Genomic DNA, 23,790 nt, shown 5'->3' on the forward strand with positions numbered 1-23,790 from the left:
TTACATTAGACTTCCACAGTCTTATTATTTTTGTAAGGCTATTTTCACAATTTTTCATACTTTCATAGTCTAATAATTTACACGTTCTTATTGTTTTTGCTTGTTTTCACAATTTTTCGTACCTTTTCCGGTTTAAAAAATAAAACAAACCATAATGCTATGTTGTAAAATTGTTTAATTTCCTATTTACAAATCAATAAAAAAATATTATAGTACTTAATACCTATCGAATATAATTAAACAGTATTTCATATTTTTATATTGATTACGGAATTTTATTTTATAATCTGAAATTATAAAGCAACCTAAACCAAGATTTACGGTTATGATATTTTTTATTATATATACTTTAGCTATTTTTAAATATATTTTATAATTCTGACGACAAGATTATTATCAGTTTTTGAATAAGTGTGGATAATTCAAGAATAATTTCTTTCTTAGTTAATATTTTTAATTTAATTGAATTTATTTTTAAGTGGATTTTAAATTTATCGGAAGTAATAGGTGTTGAATGTTAAAATAACGAAAGAAATCAATGAAACTGGCATTGTGATAATCGATAGCAAATTTGATCGGCCATGACCATTTAATGTTCCATTGTCTCCTCGGATTTGTCCTCCGAGGAACCCGATCTGCGTTTCTTGGGTCGTGCGCAACATACGGACAATAACATGTCGGACAGATAACTTGAAATGCGTGCTTGTAAAAGTTTTGCATAGTGGACAACCAAGTTCACCTCGACGTCGCGGCAATTATCCCTCATCTTACCTTGCGGTATACAAAAATCCGTTCACATCGAGTATTTTTATAACAAAAAAAAAATGGTTAAATGTTACTTACCTTCTGAAACAAGTCAGGGGATGCAATGTAAACCAGTTTGCCGATATTATTTGCTCTGGCAACACATCAGTCGGAAATTAATATTATTATAATATGAATGAATTGAATATCAATGAATAATAGTGAATATAAGGAAATATAAATTAGAAATCTGGTTAGATAAATTTATTACTATTATTAGCATTAATTATTACCTCAATTGACACATTCGAAAAAAATTGTATATTAATTAATGTTAGCTATTTAATACTAATTAGAATCCTTTCTATATTGCATGTTTTACTGCAAGGTAAGCATCACATAAACAATAATTAAGCGTGAAGTAAGTGGAACGATCTTTAAAAAGATTGCGACGAGATTTCACAATTACATTGTAAGAGAGAAGACTGTCGACAGAATTGCAGTGGGAAAGATCGAAAATGCTGGATGTAGCTTCTGTATAAGGAATCTCTGTACGCAATTGCAAGCTTGTAAGAACAAGAGTTGTACTTGTTTGGAAAAAAACAATTGTTATTTTCTTAATCAAATAATTTATGCGCTACGCGCGCATTATTTGTTCTGAGTTTAAAATGAACTACTAGTGCAGTAAAAAAATTACTGAAATGTAGTAGTGGAATTGCTGATATAGCAGTGACACAATTACATTTTAGTAATGTTTTTACTGCACTAGTAGTTCATTTTAAACTCAGAACAAATAATGCGGAATAAATAATTATTTTTACTAGGATTAAAGGCCGGTCTACATAAGTCGCAACACGCAAACGCGGACGCAAGATAACGTTTCTTTCTTTTTTTTGACGTTTCTTTCTTTTTTTCTGCGTTTGCGAATTACGTTTTGTATGTTGCGACTTATGTAGACCGGCCTTAAATTTTAACATGCGAAAGGAGATATATTAATATATAATTAATATATTGCATTGTAGATTTTTATAAAATTATTTTGAATATACTATTGGATTACATGTACAAGGCCTATAATAAGAATATTCTCTTTAGTTTTTTAAATACTAGCATTACAAACGCGCGCTTCGTACGCGCTATTTAACACTTCTTATATAATTTACATTACAATAACATCAACTTCAATATACACAACTGTCAAAATACAATGACACAGCCGCTTATAAGAAGTTAACGCAGCGAGACAACCAATCAGCATCGCGGAAAAGCGACAATAATTTTTTTCGAGAGATGAAAGTTATCGATGTCATGCTTCTTTTTAGATAACAAATCAATAAATATGCAAATTATTTTCATATTTATTGAAAACCTATTATTTATTTTTGCAGCTTAGACATTGTTGTTTATGCATAGTAATTGTGCATACAACATTATATTAAAATGTAAAAATTAAAGTAAAATTTAATTTTTTATTATAATTTTTGCAATTATATATCTTAATTATTATTTAGAAACAGTATAACTTTTAGGTGTACTTTTAAATTTAATTCTTGTATTTTAGGCGATGCAAAATTACAATATTTGTGTAAAGGAACATGTGTATCGTGCTCAAATCAAAATATCAAGTTTGTCCTTCATGCGAATAAAATTATTCATGTAGTAGTAATCAACCTTCAGTACTTGTCGCGCTAATGATGCACGATTTTCATCATAGTGGTTGTGACAAAATGAATCCAACGTACTGGATACAAGTGAAACTATAATTGGTATCGTAAAAAAAAACAATAAAATTTGATTTGATTTTACGCGTTGTCTTTAAAAGCGGACATATATCGTTCAAAAGACTTTCTATATTCTCAACAGCCTAAGAGATGTTCTTCGAATACACTCGGCTGTAAGGATGGTCAACAGTTTGAAGGAGTCTAAAACTTTTAACTCATCTAAAACCACGTGTGCGGATCGTCTGTATGTAATATAGAAGAGGTACAAGTATCTAGAATTATAAATTTTATTGATATTCGTTTATTCGAAAAATATTGTTAAGTTACAAGTGTCAGGAAGAAATTCTAAAAAATAAATAAAATGATAGAGAATACTTTCGTTACTTACAGAAATGTAAACTTAAAAGTTATTTAATTCTATGATTTTCAAAATAGACTTTCTAGACTTCTAGAGAAGCTAATAAATAATAACAGAATTTTTTTTATTTAATTTTTCTTTTATGGAAATATTAATTTTTTAATTACGCATTTAATAAATAAATTATTATGAATTATTGCATTTTTGAGGCCGGCATCTTTATTTGAGGCCATGAAGCTATGTACAAGTCTCTGCAAATGAATGTTTTGAATGCGTCACATTTTTACACTTTATTTCCAGCATGTGGAATTGAATTTAAAATGCCGACGTTGTTTGCTGACGTGCTAACTGAGAAAACGTGTATCGGTTTACGTGCCTAACGCTACGCAAGGTTATATAAACTACATTCCCGGTTTAAAAGGTTAAAATTACGCATTCAGTTAAAATTGCGTACCTAGACTTTAGCATATTTACTATGACAGCTGACGCTACGCAAACGGATCAGTTACACGTATAACAAAGAACGAATGCAGAAGAGGTAATGCACTTAAGGTGGCAGCAATGTGTCGAATGGGAATTTCGAGTAAATCTTATTCGAGAACGTCTTAAAGATCTCCGAAACGGCGTTTTCGAGGGCTGGCTTAACTTCGGCCGCGACGATCTTCCAGTTGTTGTTTAAGAAGAGGTTCATGGCGTTAGATAGGGTACTGTCGCCGTTGAACAAATTGTCCAGATGGATGTTGGCATGTCCAACGTCGATATCTGCGTAGAAGTCGATAACACGATAATGAGTCTCACCGGTTTTTTTAGACTGATAACGTTCGCCTTGGACGATGGCTATAACGTCAATGTCTGTAAAATTTCCACGTGCCAATCCGTTCCCGCTTATAGGCAGCATCAAAATCTTTCCTTCCATATTGTAGCGCGCGTTCATCTCAAGGCGTGGCAGGTACAGTTTCAACCTGACGCGATCGTTATCGATATCGGTCCTAAAAAAGACGATTCAAAATAATAGTTCACGTGTAATAATTTTTTACAATGATAAAAGTTGTTTTAACGATTCGATATATATAGTTTTAGGTGAAAAAATATTTTTTCAAGTATTGGATTTTCGATGGATGATTTTTTAACACGTTTTTTAATCCGTCTGTTGCTCGGGACTTACGTACTTGATGCTCTTTAAGATGAAACTCGTTCCACCTTGAACCTCGATATCGGTATACGTCGATCTGATGGAAATTGGACCGGCTGACTGGCTAATTTCAATCCGCGGCACGCGAAGTGGCTCACAAGACGGTATTTGCAATGCTGAAATGCCCGTCTTCAGATAAGGCCTTAACAAGTCGATGCTTCGCTTTATACATTCGTTCAGATTTGGATCACTGCGATGGCATATCTTCAGAAACGGTGCTAAAAAAAAAGAATGTTATGCGATTTGCAATTCTTTCTCGTAAACGTTACGATTGAAATAATGTTTTATGTATATAATATTAATAACTTAACAATTAAGTGTTATTTAACATTTGATTCTAAATATATAAACCTTTGAAAAGCTCAATAAAAACTTGAGACTATCCGGTATTGCGTTTTACAAATTGTTACGTACGAAATATCGAATTATAAAACTATTAGTTTCATGAAATGCTCTAATATATAAAGTAAATCTCGTACTTAAAAACAATATAACTTTTTCATAAAAATGTGTTTTTGCTCAACGTTTTAGTTTTTACGCGATTCATTTAATTACAAGAAAATATAAATAATATACAATCAATTACAAAAAAATATAAATATAAATATCAAATTATATTTCCATGCTTAAAAAGATATAGATTGCAAAATCAATATCTATACAAAAAAATAAATTAATTGCAAATTCATAAACGTCCATCAATTTCTAACACTTTCTATAGTTCTTCCTATATTTTAAATAGAATAAAAATGAAATTGTAAAAATAATTTCTTTATAAAGAATGTAAAAGAAGTTATTACATTTTTCAATTACAGATATTCTTATCAAAAATGGTTGAAAACTTTACTATACTCACATATCCAAGAATAATAGTCGTATATGAATAAAAATAGATATACATTACGTGTTTAAATGAACTATTTTGTAATACAGTTGATATTAACTTACGTATATCACGAGTTCTCACTGCGACAAATGCAGTTGTTATAAACAAAAATGCAAATATGTGCGCGCTTCTGGTATGCATTGTGGTTACGATGAGTTCCATACGTAGAATAACTTTGTCGGTACGTCGAAGTGTCACTGAGCGAATTTCATTGCGATCATCGCAATGCGCTGATTAGGCGATTGTCCTCACACTGCCCCTTTTTACAAATCTTACGATGAGTCAATATGCTTATTCGACATGAAACGATATTGTTCCTCGTGGCACAGTTAAATTTATGTCCAATTGTACTTTCTTTATACAATGGAACCTCGATAACTCGAACCTCTACAACTCGAAAGCCTCTATAAGACGAAAATTTTGTTTATCCCCTTCCGCTCCGCTGCGGAAAACCTCTATAAAACGAAATAAAACCTATCTTAACTCGAATTATTTGTCAGGCATTTAGATATATATTTTACCTCTGTAACTCGAATTTAAAGTAGCCAGACCTTTACAAGTCGAAGTTCACCTTTATAAGTTGAACTTTCATTGTCGCTACCTCTATAATTCGAAGTTGCGGCTATATACGAATTTTCATATGTTAACCCTCTTTTACTTGAATTTCGATAAGTCGAAAACTCTAAAACTCGAGCAGTTTTTCTGGTCTCTTCAGATCAGAGTTATCGAGGTTCGACTGTAAGAAATATATTTGCTTGAAATTTGGATTTTTATCTATAACTATCCGCGGTCTGTCTGTCGACGGGAGGTCGTCCGAAAGGACCTTGCTCTCCATTACATCATCGCGTAATGAAGGAATTTAAGGAAATGTCGTGCACACTGTCGAAGAAAATGTATCGATGTCTGACTAAGAGCCACTTAGCTAGCATCATATAAGACTGGTCCATGGCCCAGATCCTCTATGCCCTTCCATGACCAACTATAAAAACCTCCAGCGGTCGTGTCGCCGTCTTGCAGACCACAGCCCTCCACGTTTGTGCGCGATCGCCGGGGTCCTTCTCGAGAGACTATTAGTTCCCAATAAATCATCGTTTACTTTCGAGATGTTATCTAAAATCGCGCGTAAGAAACTGACGGAACGCAACGTATGTTGAATCGCATGCCAATGTGCACGATCGCCGTGTGCTTTCTATTGATATTTGTCGTTATCGGTATCATACTGGTGTTGATTTACAAACCGATTTACATTTGGGAAATCGACGTATCTTATTGAAGAGTCCGCGGTACCTCTCCCGTTCGACTCGACAGCTGTAATAGGATACACGACTGAAATTTTCGGCATCTTTATTCGACGATTTCTTGAAATTCGAAATCTGGCATAAGATCGTCGACTGCGACGAGATGGGTGAATCGACGCAGCGAGGTGTCCTTCTGATGCTTCTGGTGCTCGCCGCGACGACGACTTTGACGAGATGCGCGTTGCTGGAGATGTCCCGGATGCTCTGGAACAAGACGGTGTCCGGAGGCATTGCGAAAATAGGCAGACTGGACCCGTTGAGAGTGCCGCTGATCAAGGTCGATCAGTCCGAGGGCGACGCCAATTACAGAGTGATCCTGAGGAACTTGGAGATCGTCGGTCTCAACGGATCGGTCTTGGAGAACATCCACATAAGTCGTGGCGGACCGAAGTCCAATCTGAGCGAACTCGAGGCCGGATACGTGAGCTACAGCGATCTCAGGGATGTGGATTCTGTCAGATACAGGTTCCACACTAAGGCGAGGGAGCCCAGTGTGCCCAGGGAGAGTTTCGAAGCCGTCGTTTCACCTGTGAATCGAGCTGCTGACGTAAGGCCCTCCTCGCGATATCAGAATGCTCGCTTCGATCGGTTGCAGCAAGATCAACGCGACAGGACGTTCGAGCAAAATCGGCAGCACGACCAACGGATTCCTTTCCGTCCTGACGTCACGTCCGATGGTTTTTATAGAGGCAATTTGAGATCAACAGGCAACTTTGAGAATTCTGAAAGTTCAAATACCGAAAGTTCTATAAAGCTGCCGGCCTATGTTCAGCCTGTTTACGCGCAGAGAGGTTTTCAAGGCTATCACGCAAGTCCACAGAATAGTGGAGACATAATCGATTGTGTCGACGATACAAAGATCTCTCAGTTTAGAGAAAATCAAGGCAACCGACGATACGATCAACAAGGTGCCAATGTAGGATATTACGGAGGACGGGATACTGAGGTTTAAGAAATCATTTTATTATATAATAATATTTTAAAATTAAATTAATTAAATCAATTAATTCTTTCCTATAATATAAATAGCAAAATATTAATTATATATCATAATATTATTTATATCCGCGTTATATAATATTTTTTACGTAATTTACACATATTTTAATAAAACGTAATTAATAAGCAATATCACTTTCAAACCACAAAATTTACTGAAACAGGTTTCCGCGTCGGAAACAGTCGAGACTAGATTGAAAAATCAGGGTGATGTAAGACCGCCTGCGTTGTATAATAGAGAACAGTCGCGGCGATCGAACGTTGCATCTTCCGGCAAAGTTAAATCGCCGAGAAATGGAATGAGGGAACAATCGGGTTACATCGACATCGTCTACATGGTAGACGATAAAACTAATGGCAGCGTAAAGCGTTTCGGTAATCTGGGTGCCAATCCCAATGAAAATCGACGAGTATACGGTATCGAGGACGTCATGAAGGTGTTTATAAGATTTGTTTTCCTTAATTTACGATATCTTTTCTAAATTATTGTGCTAAACATCATATAAAATTGTATTAATATTTTTGAAGGTTTTTATATAATTTGTAAGATGTTTTGATTATATATATATATATATATATATATATATATATACAAATTTATACATTACAGAATATTCGGGAGAATACAAAATTTATTATCTACAATTTTACGGAAGGTGAAGCCTTACGAAAGAGAAACGACATAGTCAAAGCTGCGTTGGAAGCCAAAAGGTTGAAGGACCTGATCAGATATGCGAGAAACTATCAGGAGCAGCAAGGGTACTTCGAGGAAGGGATGCAATTGATATATCATTACGGAACGGACGTAAAAAATGATAGCGCCTCTCAGAATTTCAGTGACACCAAAAGAACGAAACGAGCGCATCCCGAAGAGACATCCGAAGTAAGATTATTTAAACGTCCTCGATTCGCGCAAGAAATTCGAATCGTTTGAAAAAGCTTTTTTCAACTAATAAATTTCCCTATAATGACGAGAATGATTCACTTTTATGCCTGGAAACATTTTTAGGACGACGTGATGAATGTGATTTTGAGAATACGCGTCCCGCTGCTTCGCGTGAAGTCTCAATACACGCTCATGGGAAAAGTAGGGAAGGAGACGTTACGTGGGAACGGTCTGCTTGCCGGGAACTTTAGTAAGAAAATGCATTCGCGTTTGCGCTTTGACAATGATGAAAAGCTATATATATATATACATACATTTCCATTTGCCTTACAACAGCCGATGTAGTGGGCGACTTTACGCTGGAACTGAAGAAGATCAACGAGGAATTGATAGTTCGTAGTGCTAGAGCGAAGCTGTCTGTGAAAGATAAGAAAATCAATCTTCAAGGTATGAACGAGGAGGGTCCGGTGCAAGCTATTCTCAGTCACGGTAAGTACGAGCTTAATTTAAATATAGATGCGACGTCGATTGGAATATCGATGCGTCGACTTTTGCGACCTCGCGATAGAATTTTATTGTTTCTTTTGGAAATCTTAATATTTGCTTCTTTCCGGAAATAAATGAGCTGCCAGCGCACTTCCCACTTTTAGGGAAGAAAAATATAGTCATAAATCATAAATTATAAATGATCAGCTGTCAACTGCTATCAAAATAAAAACCGGTCTTGCTGATTATGCAGTCACGTGTTGTCTCTTTTGCGTGACGCGATTCCTCCGTAATTACTTGGCAGAATGAAAAGCCGAATTCTTTCTTGGAAAGTAACGTAAATAAGCCGATCCGCGATATGACGATGTACTGCTTATCGAGCACTGCAGGTCATATCCTGCGCGCCGTTGTCAATTACCATAAGCAGTATATATATGCATATATAGAGGGAGGAGGAAGATTTCGCGTGTGTGTCCCACATTAAAAAATGTTACGTACACGTTTTGTTTCTGCCTCGGGAATACGGGGAAACCGAGAACGGAATACGGATACCTATATTATGTATATACGAAACGTCGTGACAATCAACGGTCGCGGATTGTCGGAGCCGATCGCGACCGCGCGTAAGGTATACGCCGGCACACTCGAGTAAAAGTCCTCGCTTTCTTGCGAACGCAATCGAACGAGACTCGTAACGAAACGATCCCGCGCGACATTAACTCGGTTAATTTCTCATTCTCTCGTTGGCTTTTCTCCTTCTCCTCTTCCATCGTCTCCTTCTCCTTCAGGTTTAATGGCTGCGGAGGCAGTCGCCGCGATGCTCGCCGACGACTTCGCGACCAAGGGGCTCAGCGAGAGAACGGCCGACGCGCTGATCTACAGGATGTATAAGGATTTACCAGTCAATTAATCAGTCCGTTCGGTCGCTCGAGGCGATCGAGAACTCCACGTTGTCTTTCTGCTCGTCAATCATGTTTCATGTAAATTTATTTTTTTATCTCTTATTTCCTTACTTAGAAATTTATCTTGCCACTTTATTTACCGTATTTTAACCCGTAAAGGACACCTGGGTGCGAATTTGCACCAAGCCTTTTTGAAGTTTTATATCTTCTGAAAAGCAAAATTAAAGCAAAATGTGTGTTTTTCAAAATATAAAATTTTCTGATCATTCGATTGGTAATATTAAATTTTCGAAAAAAAGAACGTAATTGTTTTCAAAACTTCGTGACTGATAAACACTTTTAAACAAAACCATTCAAAAGAGACGTAGCCTTTACGGGTTAAAACGTTTATTATATTTCTTAAATTTATTATATTTTATTTAGATATCATCTACATATTTATAAATTGCTATTGACGCTAATTGTGCTTATCATGCATTTACTATTTGCACAATTTTTTATGCAAATTTATTTATTAATACCTATTTATTTATCTATTGTGTATAAAAGATATATTTATCAAATTAAAGAAATCATATTTTATGAAATGGTATTTTAATTTTATTGACTTAATCAATAACATGTTAATAAAATAAGTTGTAACAGCAAAGGCGAAGAGAATTTTTGAACATTCTTTCCTATATTATACATCATTTAAAAAAGAATTCAATATTTTTTACATATAATTGTCACATATGACAAAAAACTCAGATAGCAATATCATTCTTGAGTCTTGACTTTAATAGCTGTGTGGAAAATTATTTTGTACTTCAAGGCCACATGTGAGTTTTTCTTGTGTTGCACATATATGTATAATCGTTTTATCTAGAAACAGAAGACAAGAAACTGATGCGAATCTATTATAGTCTTAATAATGAAAGAATAAAAAAGACTATCGCTAATCTGGTTCAATCAATCTTGCCTGATTCAACCTTGCCGTGATTTTAATCATTCAGCATTCGTGTTTCTCTCTCATTCTCTCTCATTTATTTTACTTTCTTGTTTGTTCATTTGTTACCTACATTAGCCTGTTTCCCAAAACAAGAGTTATTTTTGAAACATTACTCAAGCTGGTAAGATAAAGGAGGAACGAAGATTTGACTTAATAAGTATATTTGCACAGCCGCGAGGATGATTATCGAGAATCTTAGCTGGCTGCCTTGGCAATTATAGCAATTGCTAGGAATGAGAGAAAAAAAAAACGCAAATGGTTAGCGAGAAACGCGGAAAGGAGAACGATTCATCGACGACAATCGCGTGCGTTGAAATTACCAACTACATATTTGCACGTCCCAAGATTGTACATATATAGGTAATGAGGAATTAATCGCCCGCTGAAGTCAATTGTAAGTCAATCCGATTGGGAGTATAAACAGTTGCCGACAGCAAACTGGAGAGAGAGAGAGAGAGAGAGAGAAAGATCTCAGGGAAATTTTATGGTACGACAATTGAGTAACTTCTTCGTGTTCCATAAAGGACGTGTGCCCGCAGATCGCAGCCCTGGCCTACGACCTGAAAGTCCTTGTTGACATTTTCCAGCATCGGTATCGTAATCTTCGTATGTAACTTTGTACCTGTCTTTCGTATTGGGTTGTAACTCTAATCTTATTATACATATGTAATGCTTACCACATACATATATTACCCCATATTATTATGCATCTGTATGTAATTCAGTTACGTAATTCAGATTGGTTTACTCGCTATGCTTTCGTGTCTAACAATGCGGACGTAAGCAGGATTTTCCTATACTTTAATGCAATTTTATGCAAAACTAAAGATATCGGATAATTATATATTGATACGTTGCTGCACAACCGACAGTATTATATCGAATTGCTCAGCATTTACCGAATAGAATAAATTTTGCTTGCAAATGAATTTAACTAACTGAAACGATGGTCAAATAGATAAAATGCGCATTTATAAATATGCGCAATATTTCATAATTGCGTAGAATGTTAAAAATATAAAACGATTCAAGATATAAAGAGCATTTTAGGTATAATAACGACTAAACATCTTTTAGGTTTGAGAATTATTCATGATCCCCTAAGTCTTGAACTCTTTCTTCAACATCTTGTATATGAAAATACAAAAATTATATTGTATAAAAATGTCGTCGATTCTTAAATATTTGATAAAGAGATGCCGATTATTATTGAAGCTTGATGCATTAAACAAGAAGTTGATAGTCCCCAGTTAAGAGAAGAAGAACGATAAGTTCCGTCGGAAAGGGGATTGGTATTCTTGATCTAATAAAAAACAGCTTCGTCGCCTCAGATTGAAATAATTCCGCGCATTACATCGCGAAGTTTCCTTCGCATGGATGCTGTCAGTCATGCGTATGCAGAATAAAGAAATGACAGGCGAATTGCCGTAGCAACGACGGCATTTCGAAAGCCAATGATCCCGCCTTAGAACCGCGACGCGTAAACCGCCGCGCGGACCGCGCCTTGTCTTCATCCTTGGGCATCGTGTAAAGGACCGCGCGCGCGTCCCCGCGTCGTCGTCACGCGCAAATGTCGCGAGATTGCAATGCTCGGGGTACTCCCGTAATTCCGGCGGATGCGTGCAAACCGCGTGTACGATGGTCACGTGCACGTGCATGTCATGTGTGTACGCGTGTGTCAAGCTTGGCTACGGCCCTGACTGAGTTAAGAGGAGGCATTCTACCGTGATAAATTCACCATCGCGCCTTCGACATTGCCGCCCGAGTGGGGTAGCATATAGCCGGAGAAAGTGCGCTTTACTTTATATATACCCGCGCCACGGGGCCATCGTACGCATTTTCGATACTGTCGTAGCTAATTGCGAGCACGCGCGCAATCTTCTTGTGACAATAGAAAATACAGCCGAAATACGCCGCGGTCACGCACGCAGAATCATCGGCAGGATGATGTTGATCGGGCTCGTACTGTTCGCCGTGTGTGCCGGGAGCGCCGTGTCGCAGCTGCGTAAGTTTCTTTCAACGTCTCGTTGTCGTCTTCTGTTAAAAGAACAATTATTACTTTACGTATAATATATATATATATATATAGAATAGAGAATACCGAGACAAAAAATTGGTCAAATAATTCATTGGCTATACATACTTGTTTTATTTTTATATAAAATTATCCTCCTTTTCTCAATTTCACCATTCATTGGCATCTCGTTTACATGAGAGGTAAATGTGTTTTTAATTGTTTCATTTTGAGAAATCAGTCAGTTAATTCAAATGTTCGTAATTCGAGAGTTTTTGCAGAGCGAGATTTTACGACTCATGCAGCGTATTACGCAAAAAAATAAGATTGCTGCAGTAATTAAACCACGTTGCAAGAAAGCATTTATTCAGATATCACTGACTTAAACAAGATCTCTCTACAATTATATCTAATAAACGCAATTAAAAAAGAATCTGAGACTACATCTTATACATGCGTATCATGTATAAGACACACGTGTGATCGTAAACTACTAAGTCACTGTTTTAATAACAAATAAACTTGTTTTAACGGAACAGGTATGATCGATATATGACACATAGTCTTGATCACAAACACCTTTTTTTGTAGTTGTTTTAAGAGTGATATTGTATACGAGTAACTAATTTAGATAAAGTGCCTATAAATGACATAAATGTCCAGGTGTACTGCAGATGCATTTGTCTCATCGGAAGTAGGAGTTTACGCGCCAAGTGTTGACGCATCTTGTATGCACAATTATCTCTTCTTCTTTCGCAATTTCCTCATGTAATGTACTTACATGCGCGGCGTACGTATGATTCATAAAAGTGTGCCGGGCCGTCATTGAGAAATCAATAGAAAACCCGGAAGAAGCACGTTATCGAGGAAAAATCGAACGGGTATGCTCGCTACGTGGAACGATACTGTCGTTTACTTTTACGTTACCGGCGTACGCGGGACAATGTAATCTGCAATTTAATTTTGCACTTTTACTCGTGTATAATGGCTTTCTTGTCACCGCTCAAACTCGCGCGTGTAAAGCGATACAATCGCAAACACGTTCTTGTTCTTGGCGAGAGAAACGCGACGTTGTTATTTCACTTTTTTCTTGTCCACCAGAGTTTATGACTATCATTAACATCTTTCGAACTGAGCGTCCCAAGAACACGAACGTTCTCTCGTAGTTTTACAAACAATCCACGAACTCCTTCGCGAATTAATGTTCTTCCAATTCGCAATTTGTAACATCGGAAAAAGAAATAGAATTAATATTTATTGAACGCAATCAACGAAGCACAGCGATATAATTAACTCGTCGAATATAAAAAGTGTAGGATTTTTATTAAAAAGAATTTCATATTTTATAACGCGCGCATATATCAAATTCAATTAAGAATTAATATAAGTCTACATTTATTAGAGAAATAATAAGAGATATATAATTTGTTTCTTTTTTCTCAAAATTAAGACAATTTTACATTAAATTTTTTCGAATTTTTACAACTGACTTTTTTTCTACATGTATTATTCAAAAATAGTGATCTATTCGCTTGTAGATCCTTTTTCGATTGCTCACGCGTGCTTTCTTTCGACGCTTACTCACGTGAACCTACGCGAATTTATCACATATTAAGCACTAATAAAAAGGGAAATACTCATTCGCCCGCCGGCTTCGTAATTTCACTTTCTACCGTGCACTTTCGATTTTAGGCCTGACCGATTGGCCGGAAAAAAGCCGCTCACTTAGTCATCGCCGAGTTCTTATACCATTATCGCGTTCGCTCAACCGACGTTGCAACAGGGTGCAATGCCTGCGTTTGCTCATTTAAAGGCGCCTAATGACTATCTTTCACAACAATACGGCATCTTGGAAACAAGCACAATGAAAAACTCTGCAACCTGCAAACCTGCAAAAATCTGTAGCCCAGTTTAACTCTGCGTAACGCTGTTATTGAGCTGTTGCATATAATATATATTAGTTTTGTAAAATTAAATCAAAGATTTTTTAATAACTTCTAAGCAAAGGAATGTGCGTAATTGGAAACAATTTAATAATGTGTTTTATCTTTATCAATGAATGCCGTTTCCTTAACTACATACGTTTTAATCGTGTGCAGTTTACGAAGAATTAAAAATACGAAATATACTTTCTATTTTATATCTCAAATGTTTTAAATATAACTTTTATATTAATCCCTTTATATTTTATACGCGATTTTATATATCGTAACCATCTCTTTATCTATGAAAAAGACAAATATAAAAATTTATTTGAAATAAATTTTAAGTCGATTTAAATATATAAAACAGGTGGATTTGAAATATGCATGTAGATGTCCAAATAATCTTTAAAAAAAGTATATATAATTGTAACATTTTTTATAAATATTAATTTTAATTTCGCTATTCTTAAAGTTTGCAGATTGGAGAAAGTATAATACATAAAATTAATAGACTAATTTCTCCTATCAATTTGATGCCTAACTCTTTACTGCAACAAATTATTAATATAAATAGATAATTTTTTTTATACTACATTATTATACTTATCAGCATTAATATGCAGTCGATGTTTTCAGCTCCCGGAGTAACGTCATGCCCACGTACAAACAACCCGTCGGAATACAACAAGTGCGTTTTAACGCAGTTACAAGCGCTCACTCCGTATCTCGCTAAGGGAGTACCTTCTTTGAAACTACCAGCTTTAGATCCTTTGTTTCTGCCATCCTTGACTATAGATAGAAACCTAGAATCCTTGAAAATCAAGGCTAACATGAGCCAGATTCGCGTTTACGGCGGCACGAATTACATCGTGCAGGATCTCAAAGCGAATCCCAATGACTTAACGATTTCCATCAAGGCTCGAATGCCTCATATGTATGTAGTCGGCGATTATGACGTTCAGGGAAGACTGTTGTTGCTGCCTCTAAACGGTGCTGGTAACTTTAAAGGAAATTTCAGTAAGTTCCTAAAACAAAATTGGGAATATAATGATCAATGATATAAATATTTTAATATATATATTGTAAATATAAGTATACATATAATATGTAAAAAGTTTGTTGCGTTTAATATTTAACTATCTTATAAATACAGTTTGGATGATTAAAGTAATAACCGATATTGCGATATAAAAATAATTGGATGCCAGTTATTTAATGTGTTACAATCTTTTAAAAAAATCGTTCTTTATAGTCATTTTTTTATTCCAGCTGACACTGAGGCCCAAGTAAACGCGCAAGCCAAGGAAACTATTGATAAAAACGGCGTGCAAAGGCTCGAGATTGACAAGTTAGTTGCTAAAATCCGTGTTGGTAATGGAAAGATTACATTAAAATCACCACCTACACACACGCTAACCGGTACGGATTAAGTCGTGTCTAAAATTTTAACGTTCAACAGTAAGTTGCGTAAGAGGTATACATATTCAATACAATACTCCTGTATTTTAGCCGACGCCGCCGCGACGTTCTTCAACTCGAATCCCCGCCTAGTCTTGGATATAGCCAGTCCAATTATCGAGGATACAGCCGCGACCGTGAGCAAAGCTCTAGCCACTCGAGCACTCAGTGTTCTCACCAAACAAGAACTCGTCCCCTAATTCTTAAGTGATCGAGTTTCGTTCGGGTCGATTGTTTTTCGTAAATGGCCTTTCGTAAAAAAGGAAAGGATAGAGAAAAACGAATAGTAGCCATGAGGATTAGCCGATTTGATTTAGTTTTTGTCTATTTCTTTATCGCGCATCGTGATAATTTTCACCGGCCAGTCGGTGAGGTACGTAGCGTTGTTTTGTGCCCAAAGAAAATTTGATTAATTAATCACGTTGTGCAGTTGTCAAAGAGACGTTCTTGCACTTACATTTTATGTATTTGGAAAGCCTTGAAATGTTTATTCTTTTGTAGAGCAGGATTATAAGAAAATATGACAATGTATATAAGTTAATTAGCTGACGTTTCTTGTTTATTTGACAAATTGTTTTTACATATTTGCTTGTTATCCAATTTTATTAGATGATAGTTAAAACTATCCTGCACATAAAGATTATATATTGTATATGATCAATAAAAGGAATATTGTAATTATAAGTAAGTGTTTTAACGTTCGTTCATTCAAAGCCAATTAAATCGCAAGTATAAAACACTTTCGATTTTTATAAGAATAAAATTTTGTTTCTATATTAGTTTAAACATAATTCCCAACTTTCATAATTCTCTCTCTCTCTCTCTCTCTCTCTCTCTCTCTCTCTCTTTCTCTCTATTTTTGAAAAGACAAATATAATAAAAGTAAATGTTTTGAAAAGTTATAGTTTTACAAGTACGATATTAACGATATCGTCAATATTAATTCAAGAAGATACCAATTTGTTATGTAAAACTAATTATTGTTATGATTCATCTTTTACTTTATTCATTCGTTTTATTAAACCATTGCTCACGCTCATGTAGAGTGAACAACAAAGTGATTACCGTAATCAAAAGATATAGAATCAGATTTAATAACTCTGGGAAAAACTTATATGCTGTGACTATTTTAAAGTTTTTGCTTGTCTTGTATTTCATTACGTAATTTTGATACATATAAAAATTTAATAAAGTGTTATTATTCAATTAAAGCTACTTATGTGTATTATTGCGTTATGATTTATCGCTTTTTCAGTCAACATAAATTTTAACTTTTTCATATTTTCATTTTTTTTATAAAAATAAAATATTTTTCACAAATTTACCTTTTTTTAAAAATACTTTCAAATACTGATTATACAGGACGGTATATTTATGAAAAATATAAATATTTTGTAAAATGTAGAAGACACGGAAAATTGTTTTAGACAAAAGTTATACGATTTGAAGGGAGGATGTAAAATATGAAATATCTCGTAAACTATTGATTTCTTGATAATTATACTTTAATACTTTTATGCACAGAATAATGAGTTGAATTTATTGATGTAAAGAAAATACACAGTTGCTTTTTAAAAAAATATGCAATTTGTATATGCAACTACATATTTATTTTGAAAAAGAGCTGTGTGTTTTCTTTAAACTAATCAATTTATTTCATTCTGTACGTAAAAAGTAGTAAAAGTACAATTATCAACAAATTAATAGTTTACGAAATATTTTGTATTAGCCCCCCTTCATATCGTATAACGTTTAGATATCTAAAACAATTTTCCATATTTTCTATATTTTTCGAGATATTTATATCTTTATTATATTTATATTTTCATTTTTATAAATAAACCACCTTATATATAAAATGCGAAAAAGTGTCGAAAAAAGGTCGTATATTGGACAATTTATTTTTTTTGTATTGTATTTTTGAGAGAATTGTTCGAAATATATAAAAAGTTTTGTAATTAACTTTAGCTGAAGAATTAATTTGTAAGTATGTGTAAAAATATGAAAAAATATTAATGTCTTATAAGAAATGTATATTATAAAAGTTATAAAGTATTTACATTTCTCCTAAAACTGTGAAATTTTATTTTATAAAACATTCTGTTGATAAAACTTTGTTTCCGAAATCTTTGGAGATCTCGACACTTTTTCTATATTAAATACTAACAAAATATTATATAACATAATCACAACGCTTTTAATGCAATGCAATCTATACCTAATAAAAAAGTTTAATTATTTTAAGTTATTTATTTTCAACATTGAATTAACAAATTAAAAATTAAATATCTAAAATATCTTTTTAGAAATGTGGATTATGAATAATTTTTTTGTAAAAATTGTGGATTATAAATTATGTGTGCAGTTTTCCTAATCATCATCGACTGTGTTGAGAAGATGTTAGTGCATGATTTTTCTAATAGATAGATCAGCAAAAGTTTTCTTGTCATAATTTCAGCACTGCAATCGACGTGTTAACATCAAAGATTAAATGCAATATGTGTTTGTACATTATATTAGTTACATATCTATGTGCTATGAGATATGCAATATCGCTTAAAGAAAAAGAACTATACAAAAATACGACAATTCCATCAAAATTCTTATCGAATGAGGTTGGAAGTTTCGCGATTTCAAAAACAGAAGAATCGTATTAATCTATCGAACTATAAATAATGTATAATATAAATTCCCAGAATAAAAATTAATTATTCGGGAACAAATCATCGTATGTGAACCTGTCGGTGATCTTATTTGCAATCCTCGTGAAGAGATCTGACAAGGATTCTTCCAATACCGGTTTTATCTCGTCTAATAAGAAATTGCTGTTCGCGTTCAAAACCTCGTTACTCGCTGGTCCTGATTTAAAAGAAAGCAAAGTCAGTTGTAATGAAAATATGACGCCTGTACTTGCTACAAATTTCTCGTGATAAAGATGTATTATAGAGTATTATACCATATTCTTATAATGACATAATACTCTGTAACATGCATTTTAAAAATTTCGTAAGTGACATACCGAGAATAGGATCGCCGCCAAATAGATTGTCAAGGTTGAGCAGAGTCTTGCTTATCTTGATGTCAAATTTCATCTTTTCAAAGTGTACATATGTGTTGTTATTTCTAACGACTTTGTGAGACTTTAATAAACAGTCGCAATCATACCCAACTGTAAAATATATAACTATTAATTAGAGACATATATTTTTGTAAAATTTTCTCATTATTGTTTTCTGCGAGCACGCCAATAGTTTGCTCATTATATTTTAACATAGAAACCGTGAAAGATTTGTAAATAAATGTAGGACTTACGAAAAGATCCAGTGAGGCCTCCCTCTCCAATCAGATTGAGTAAAAGAATGTGTGCGTTTATTTTATATTTTCCCCGGAAGTCGAGCTTTTGAAAGCCGACTTTGAAAGTGATAAACACATTTTCCGGGTCGATTTTGAAATCTCGGATTTTAAACGTAGACGGTCCAAATATCTGAATATATAATTAAATAACGAATATAATTTTTATTAAAAAATATTATACATATATACATGCGCTTATATGTTTGTTGAATAAATTATGTCATTATTTATAATTTACAGAAAGATAATATAACATCATTTTTTCATCCCACGTCTTTGATTATATTTACACATACGCACACATTGTAAATTATGCTGTAAATCATAAAAAAGCATAAGCATTGATATACGTTACGTGTATGTTTGTAAGGTTAACATCAAGCCTTGCAGCTTGAGGACCTCTCAATAATCGCACGTGCTTCAATACAAGCGGCTCAATTGCTGGAACCTCTAATTCCGGAATTCCAGTTTTCAATTTGCCTCGCAGTTGATCAATTGAATTTAGTACACAGTTATTTATATCTGGATCCTTCCGATTACATACTTTTATGTATGATGCTGTGAAAAACACAAAACAAATTTGATTTCGGAATCTTCTCTAAAATACAAAATTATTTCAATAATTTGGAAATTTTATGAATAATATACATTCATACGGAGATGAAGAACGAGATATATATGCAATCCTAACAGTTGTCTTTAATCTTACTTTTAATTGCAGTATTAACTTATAGTTACAATTAATTATAGATTAGTTCAAGATTGATCGAATATATTATACATATATGACTTTCAGTTTTGTTCATGATACTCATTTGCGGATAAATGTAAACATTCACGTGAATATATAACAGAGAATATAAAATATTTTTTTTACAAGTAAATTGACGTCTATTTTTTTATTTTATTGACATATATTACATTGAATTCTCAGCCTTATTCAATTAATCGCTCGTCGCTTCGAAAGCTGCTATTTGAGATATTTAGAAAATTGCTGTTTTAGATAAATTTATATTTGGGTCCACACGGATTTGATTAAATACACAATCATTGTTATTAGTTACACTAGAATTTTTAACTGTTTATTATTTATTAGTATACATGCTGTTTTCAGTAATATCAGTTTTCAGGAATTAAAAACGTGTCTGAATAGAGTTGAGGTAGAATTGAGGTGCGCACCGTTTATCTAATGTAAAAAATTTACACTTATAATTAGACGGAAAGAGGAAATATGAGTAAAAAATGTACTACAATTTAATCTTGATTTAGATACTTCCACGTAGATATATTGAATATTGTTTGCCTTGAAAGGCATTGCCGGCTGCAACGAGTTCAAGAACAAGAACTGTGATGCGCAGTTTATATACATATATATATATACAAAAACCTGTGATTTTATTATTGCAATGCGATGCAAATGTAAATGAGTGAGATATTAATGTTAATAATCGTGAGTTTGATCTATTTTATCATGTAATCTTACTTTAGCAAAGATTGATGGTCATTGTGAGACATTTAATCACCCGTCTAAATTATTTTTTTTTGTTTTATAAATTGTTATGTAATTTCTTTTTAAATCTATTAATACACTTTGATATGTGGAAGGATGAAGTCATTTTTAAAAGAGCATTGGTATACATTTATCATATCCTAAATAAAAATAGAAGCTTAGTTACTATTAATCAAGAGTTTTCTGTTAGTATTTGTTATTAAAAGTGTTTAGTCATTTTGTTAGAAGTAAAAGATAAATCACTTTTATATACACAAACATGAAATTGTAAAATAAAAATTTAATTTTATTTTACGATTTATTAATGTTGATTAGTAATTTACTAAAATACAATATAAGGATATAATATACGAAAACGTAAAAATGTATTTGTTATAATAGAATATACATGATATAAATTACAATTTTTAAATACATTAAATTTAAAATAATCTTCTGAAATCTTTGTCTCTTTCTCTCTCTCTCTCTTTTTTGTTTTTTACTTTGCGTTTTCTTAATGTTAGTGTATGATTATACATGCAATCGTGACAACTGTCCTTAATCTTATTTTTAACTGCATTATTAATTTATGAGCAGCTACAATTACATTATATTAGTTCAAGATCAATTGAACACGTGGCATTCATTTCCGTTCACGATACTCGCTCGCGAATAAATACGAACGATACTAAATATGCAACAGTGAATATGCAACAGGAAATTTTTTTACAAAAACAAATTAACTTCTACTTTGATTGCGTGGACTGTATGTAATTCTTTGCTTCTTCAATTAATCATATTGAAGATTGCTGTTTTAAATTATTTTTTATCTATGTAAATTTTATAAAATTGTTTCAAAGCATCAAATATTCGCACGAATGGAATATTTCTTATCTTAGTTACAAATGCAACATCATCTTAAGATTATTTTGAAAATAAAAAATCTTGTTTAGTACCACACAAACACGTGTAACACATGTACTCCTATATTTGCAGTATTACTTGATGTATCAATTTTCTAATTTCAATATATCTATCTTTTAATTTCAATTATGCAATAGTATTATTTCAATTATAAAAACATATGTAAACAACCGAGCGCAGTACCCATGTGGCATATAAGCTTTAAAATCTATAACGTTACTCACGTATCTCGGCGAAGGCCACAGCGAGGAGTGCGTAGGCCACACTGAAATAAAAGATCATTAATCGACACAATAGTTTCAGTTATTAATATTGATAAGCTAAAATTCCTGAAGGATGATCGGTTTTCGTTTCTAAATACGGATTGCTATTTATAGATTGGCGTTCTTAATATAAAGCGTATTCCAAACATATCGCGTCACTTATGGAACGTTTCTATCAGCATAATTCAGTTTCCGATTCGAAACTGTTATAAGTGTTATAACTAAAATATTGAGATTGTAATAATTTTTAAATTGAAATTAAGTAATCAGATTGTTGAAAAAGCTTGCATATTAATTCAAGCACGATAGAGACGTTATGCAATAAAGCTGCCTTAAAAAAAAAAATCAATTCATCGATTAATATAGAATAGTTTTATTTTGTTACACGAAGAATATTAATCGTTTTTAATATATTTGATATGCAACAACCTCGAGATTTTAATACGCTTCGCGTTGTAGAGTCAATATTATGCAACACTTGCGTTACCAGTATTACGCGTATATAATATTTCTGTTTTTGCTAATATTATTAGCGAACATAGCAAATGAATTAGTTAGAAAGATAAGTGAAACAGTTAAGAAGTGGTTTCGATATCACTGCATACAGAATTACGTCACATTTAAAATTAGAATCTGCTTCGTTGCTTTGTTTGAACGAAATTTGAATTCTTTAACTAATTTTCAAGATTTTCCCTTTAAAAAAATGATTTTATTTTATTATTAAGATCTTTAGATAAAAGGAATCTATTATTAGAAAATGGGGCAAATTGATTGAAACATTTTGCATACATTTCTAACAAGAAATTGTTTATCAGCTTGTATAGATTACTGAATAATTAATTATATTGTTGTTATTGTATTACGCAAGATTTATAACAGCTATTACATTTTTATTAATTTTTGCAATGATTTTAAGACAATAAAATGTCTAAAAAATTTCTATAGTTTTATAACTTTATTTTAAAAAAAGTAAATATGTGGAGACGAAGTAATAAATTACTTTAGTAGCATTAAACCTCGTATATTCAGGCGTTTACTCTAGAGGGCGGAATACGCGATAATATAAAATAAGCATTTAAAATGTGCTTAAGTAAAAAAAGATTAATAAATTGCACGACTGATATTTCTTAAAAATAAAAGAACGGAACAACTTTATGAAGTTTTAGTATAGTCCAGTCGGTGGAGCAGTGAAAGTGGACAGTTTTGGATGTGACGTGAAGTAGATTATTTTTTTGCAGAAATCACTTCCTCATAACACATAAAATGAGAAAATCGATATGCGTACGCGTGAAATCCTATGGAAAATTTATGGAAAGGGTAAATGTACTGAAAATGCCAAAAATGGTCTATTTTTCTTGATATTTCTCGAATTAACTACGTTATTAACACTCTGAGGACAAAAATGTATAGGACTTTTTTTATTTGTTATGAAATTCTCTAGAAGATACAGGTAGTTAAAATTGTGCGCATACAATATTTACGTTGCAAAATTGCAAAAACTAGAGAAAAACAGGGTCATTTTTTGAGTAGCTATAATTGATATTAAAAACTGTCGTTGATGAAAATCCGGGATTGGATAGTTTAAGGTATATTTAATTAGTGTGCAAAACCCGCGCCCCGTCCGTTCATTAGTTTTTGCACAATTTATTTGTTAATGGAGAATTCACCCTTACCTTTTCAATATTGCCAATGCTAAACGAAGATTTTCTCATTGGTCCCGAATTTTTTATACATGAATGTTGGAAGTATCGTATGAAATCAGTGAAATGCATTTTTTTTTATTTTAAACAACTTTTAGAATTTTTTGAAAATTTTGAACTTATAAACAAATAGATTCTCTTCGCGGTATGTGAATTTTGATAATTCCGTCGCATCTATAAAAAAAAGAGCTTGAAAGCCC

The 23,790-nt window shown here is 33.2% G+C and overlaps 3 protein-coding genes across 3 annotated transcripts in view; 1 reads left to right on the plus strand and 2 right to left on the minus strand.

The window, feature by feature from the left end:
* Positions 1-3,019: 3,019 nt before the first annotated feature.
* On the minus strand, positions 3,020-5,187 carry LOC105449871 (protein takeout-like). The gene is made up of 3 exons (XM_011689308.1): positions 4,964-5,187; positions 3,993-4,233; positions 3,020-3,812 (listed from the first exon to the last, which is right to left on the minus strand). The coding sequence occupies exons 1-3, from the start codon at positions 5,061-5,063 to the stop codon at positions 3,371-3,373; spliced, it is 783 nt and encodes a 260-aa protein (XP_011687610.1). The 5' UTR covers positions 5,064-5,187; the 3' UTR covers positions 3,020-3,370.
* A 710-nt stretch (positions 5,188-5,897) lies between these two features.
* On the plus strand, positions 5,898-16,599 carry LOC105449969. The gene is made up of 10 exons (XM_011689458.1): positions 5,898-7,145; positions 7,363-7,635; positions 7,809-8,081; positions 8,208-8,334; positions 8,421-8,573; positions 9,359-9,477; positions 12,174-12,468; positions 15,039-15,419; positions 15,672-15,821; positions 15,912-16,599. Exons 1-10 carry the CDS (start codon positions 6,303-6,305, stop codon positions 16,058-16,060), a joined length of 2,763 nt encoding a protein of 920 aa, XP_011687760.1. The 5' UTR covers positions 5,898-6,302; the 3' UTR covers positions 16,061-16,599.
* Positions 16,600-17,839: 1,240 nt separating this feature from the next.
* LOC105449872 overlaps positions 17,840-23,790 on the minus strand; it is a 21,684-nt gene continuing 15,733 nt past the window's right edge. Inside the window, exons 2-6 of the mRNA XM_011689309.1 lie at positions 21,852-21,892; positions 19,570-19,772; positions 19,173-19,344; positions 18,880-19,029; positions 17,840-18,719 (exon numbers count right to left, since the gene is read on the minus strand). Of these exons, the coding sequence (XP_011687611.1) occupies positions 18,565-18,719; positions 18,880-19,029; positions 19,173-19,344; positions 19,570-19,772; positions 21,852-21,892 (721 nt within the window). The 3' untranslated portion in view covers positions 17,840-18,564. The remainder of the gene's footprint in view (positions 18,720-18,879; positions 19,030-19,172; positions 19,345-19,569; positions 19,773-21,851; positions 21,893-23,790) is intronic.

This window comes from Wasmannia auropunctata, unplaced genomic scaffold (assembly GCF_000956235.1).
Source record: "Wasmannia auropunctata unplaced genomic scaffold, wasmannia.A_1.0 LD336071.1, whole genome shotgun sequence".
In the NCBI taxonomy this organism is placed as follows: Eukaryota; Metazoa; Arthropoda; class Insecta; order Hymenoptera; family Formicidae; genus Wasmannia; species Wasmannia auropunctata.

Excerpts from the sequence above, each read along its gene's own strand:
- LOC105449871 (XM_011689308.1), bottom strand. The coding sequence starts at position 5,063 with ATGGAACTCATCGTAACCACAATGCATACCAGAAGCGCGCACATATTT. Across the intron at positions 4,234-4,963 it reads AGTGAGAACTCGTGATATAC|CACCGTTTCTGAAGATATGC; the intron begins GTAAGTTAATAT and ends CTTTTTTTTTAG. Across the intron at positions 3,813-3,992 it reads TTCATCTTAAAGAGCATCAA|GACCGATATCGATAACGATC; the intron begins GTACGTAAGTCC and ends CGTCTTTTTTAG.
- LOC105449969 (XM_011689458.1), top strand. The coding sequence starts at position 6,303 with ATGGGTGAATCGACGCAGCGAGGTGTCCTTCTGATGCTTCTGGTGCTC. Across the intron at positions 8,335-8,420 it reads TCTGCTTGCCGGGAACTTTA|CCGATGTAGTGGGCGACTTT; the intron begins GTAAGAAAATGC and ends GCCTTACAACAG. Across the intron at positions 15,822-15,911 it reads ACCTACACACACGCTAACCG|CCGACGCCGCCGCGACGTTC; the intron begins GTACGGATTAAG and ends CCTGTATTTTAG.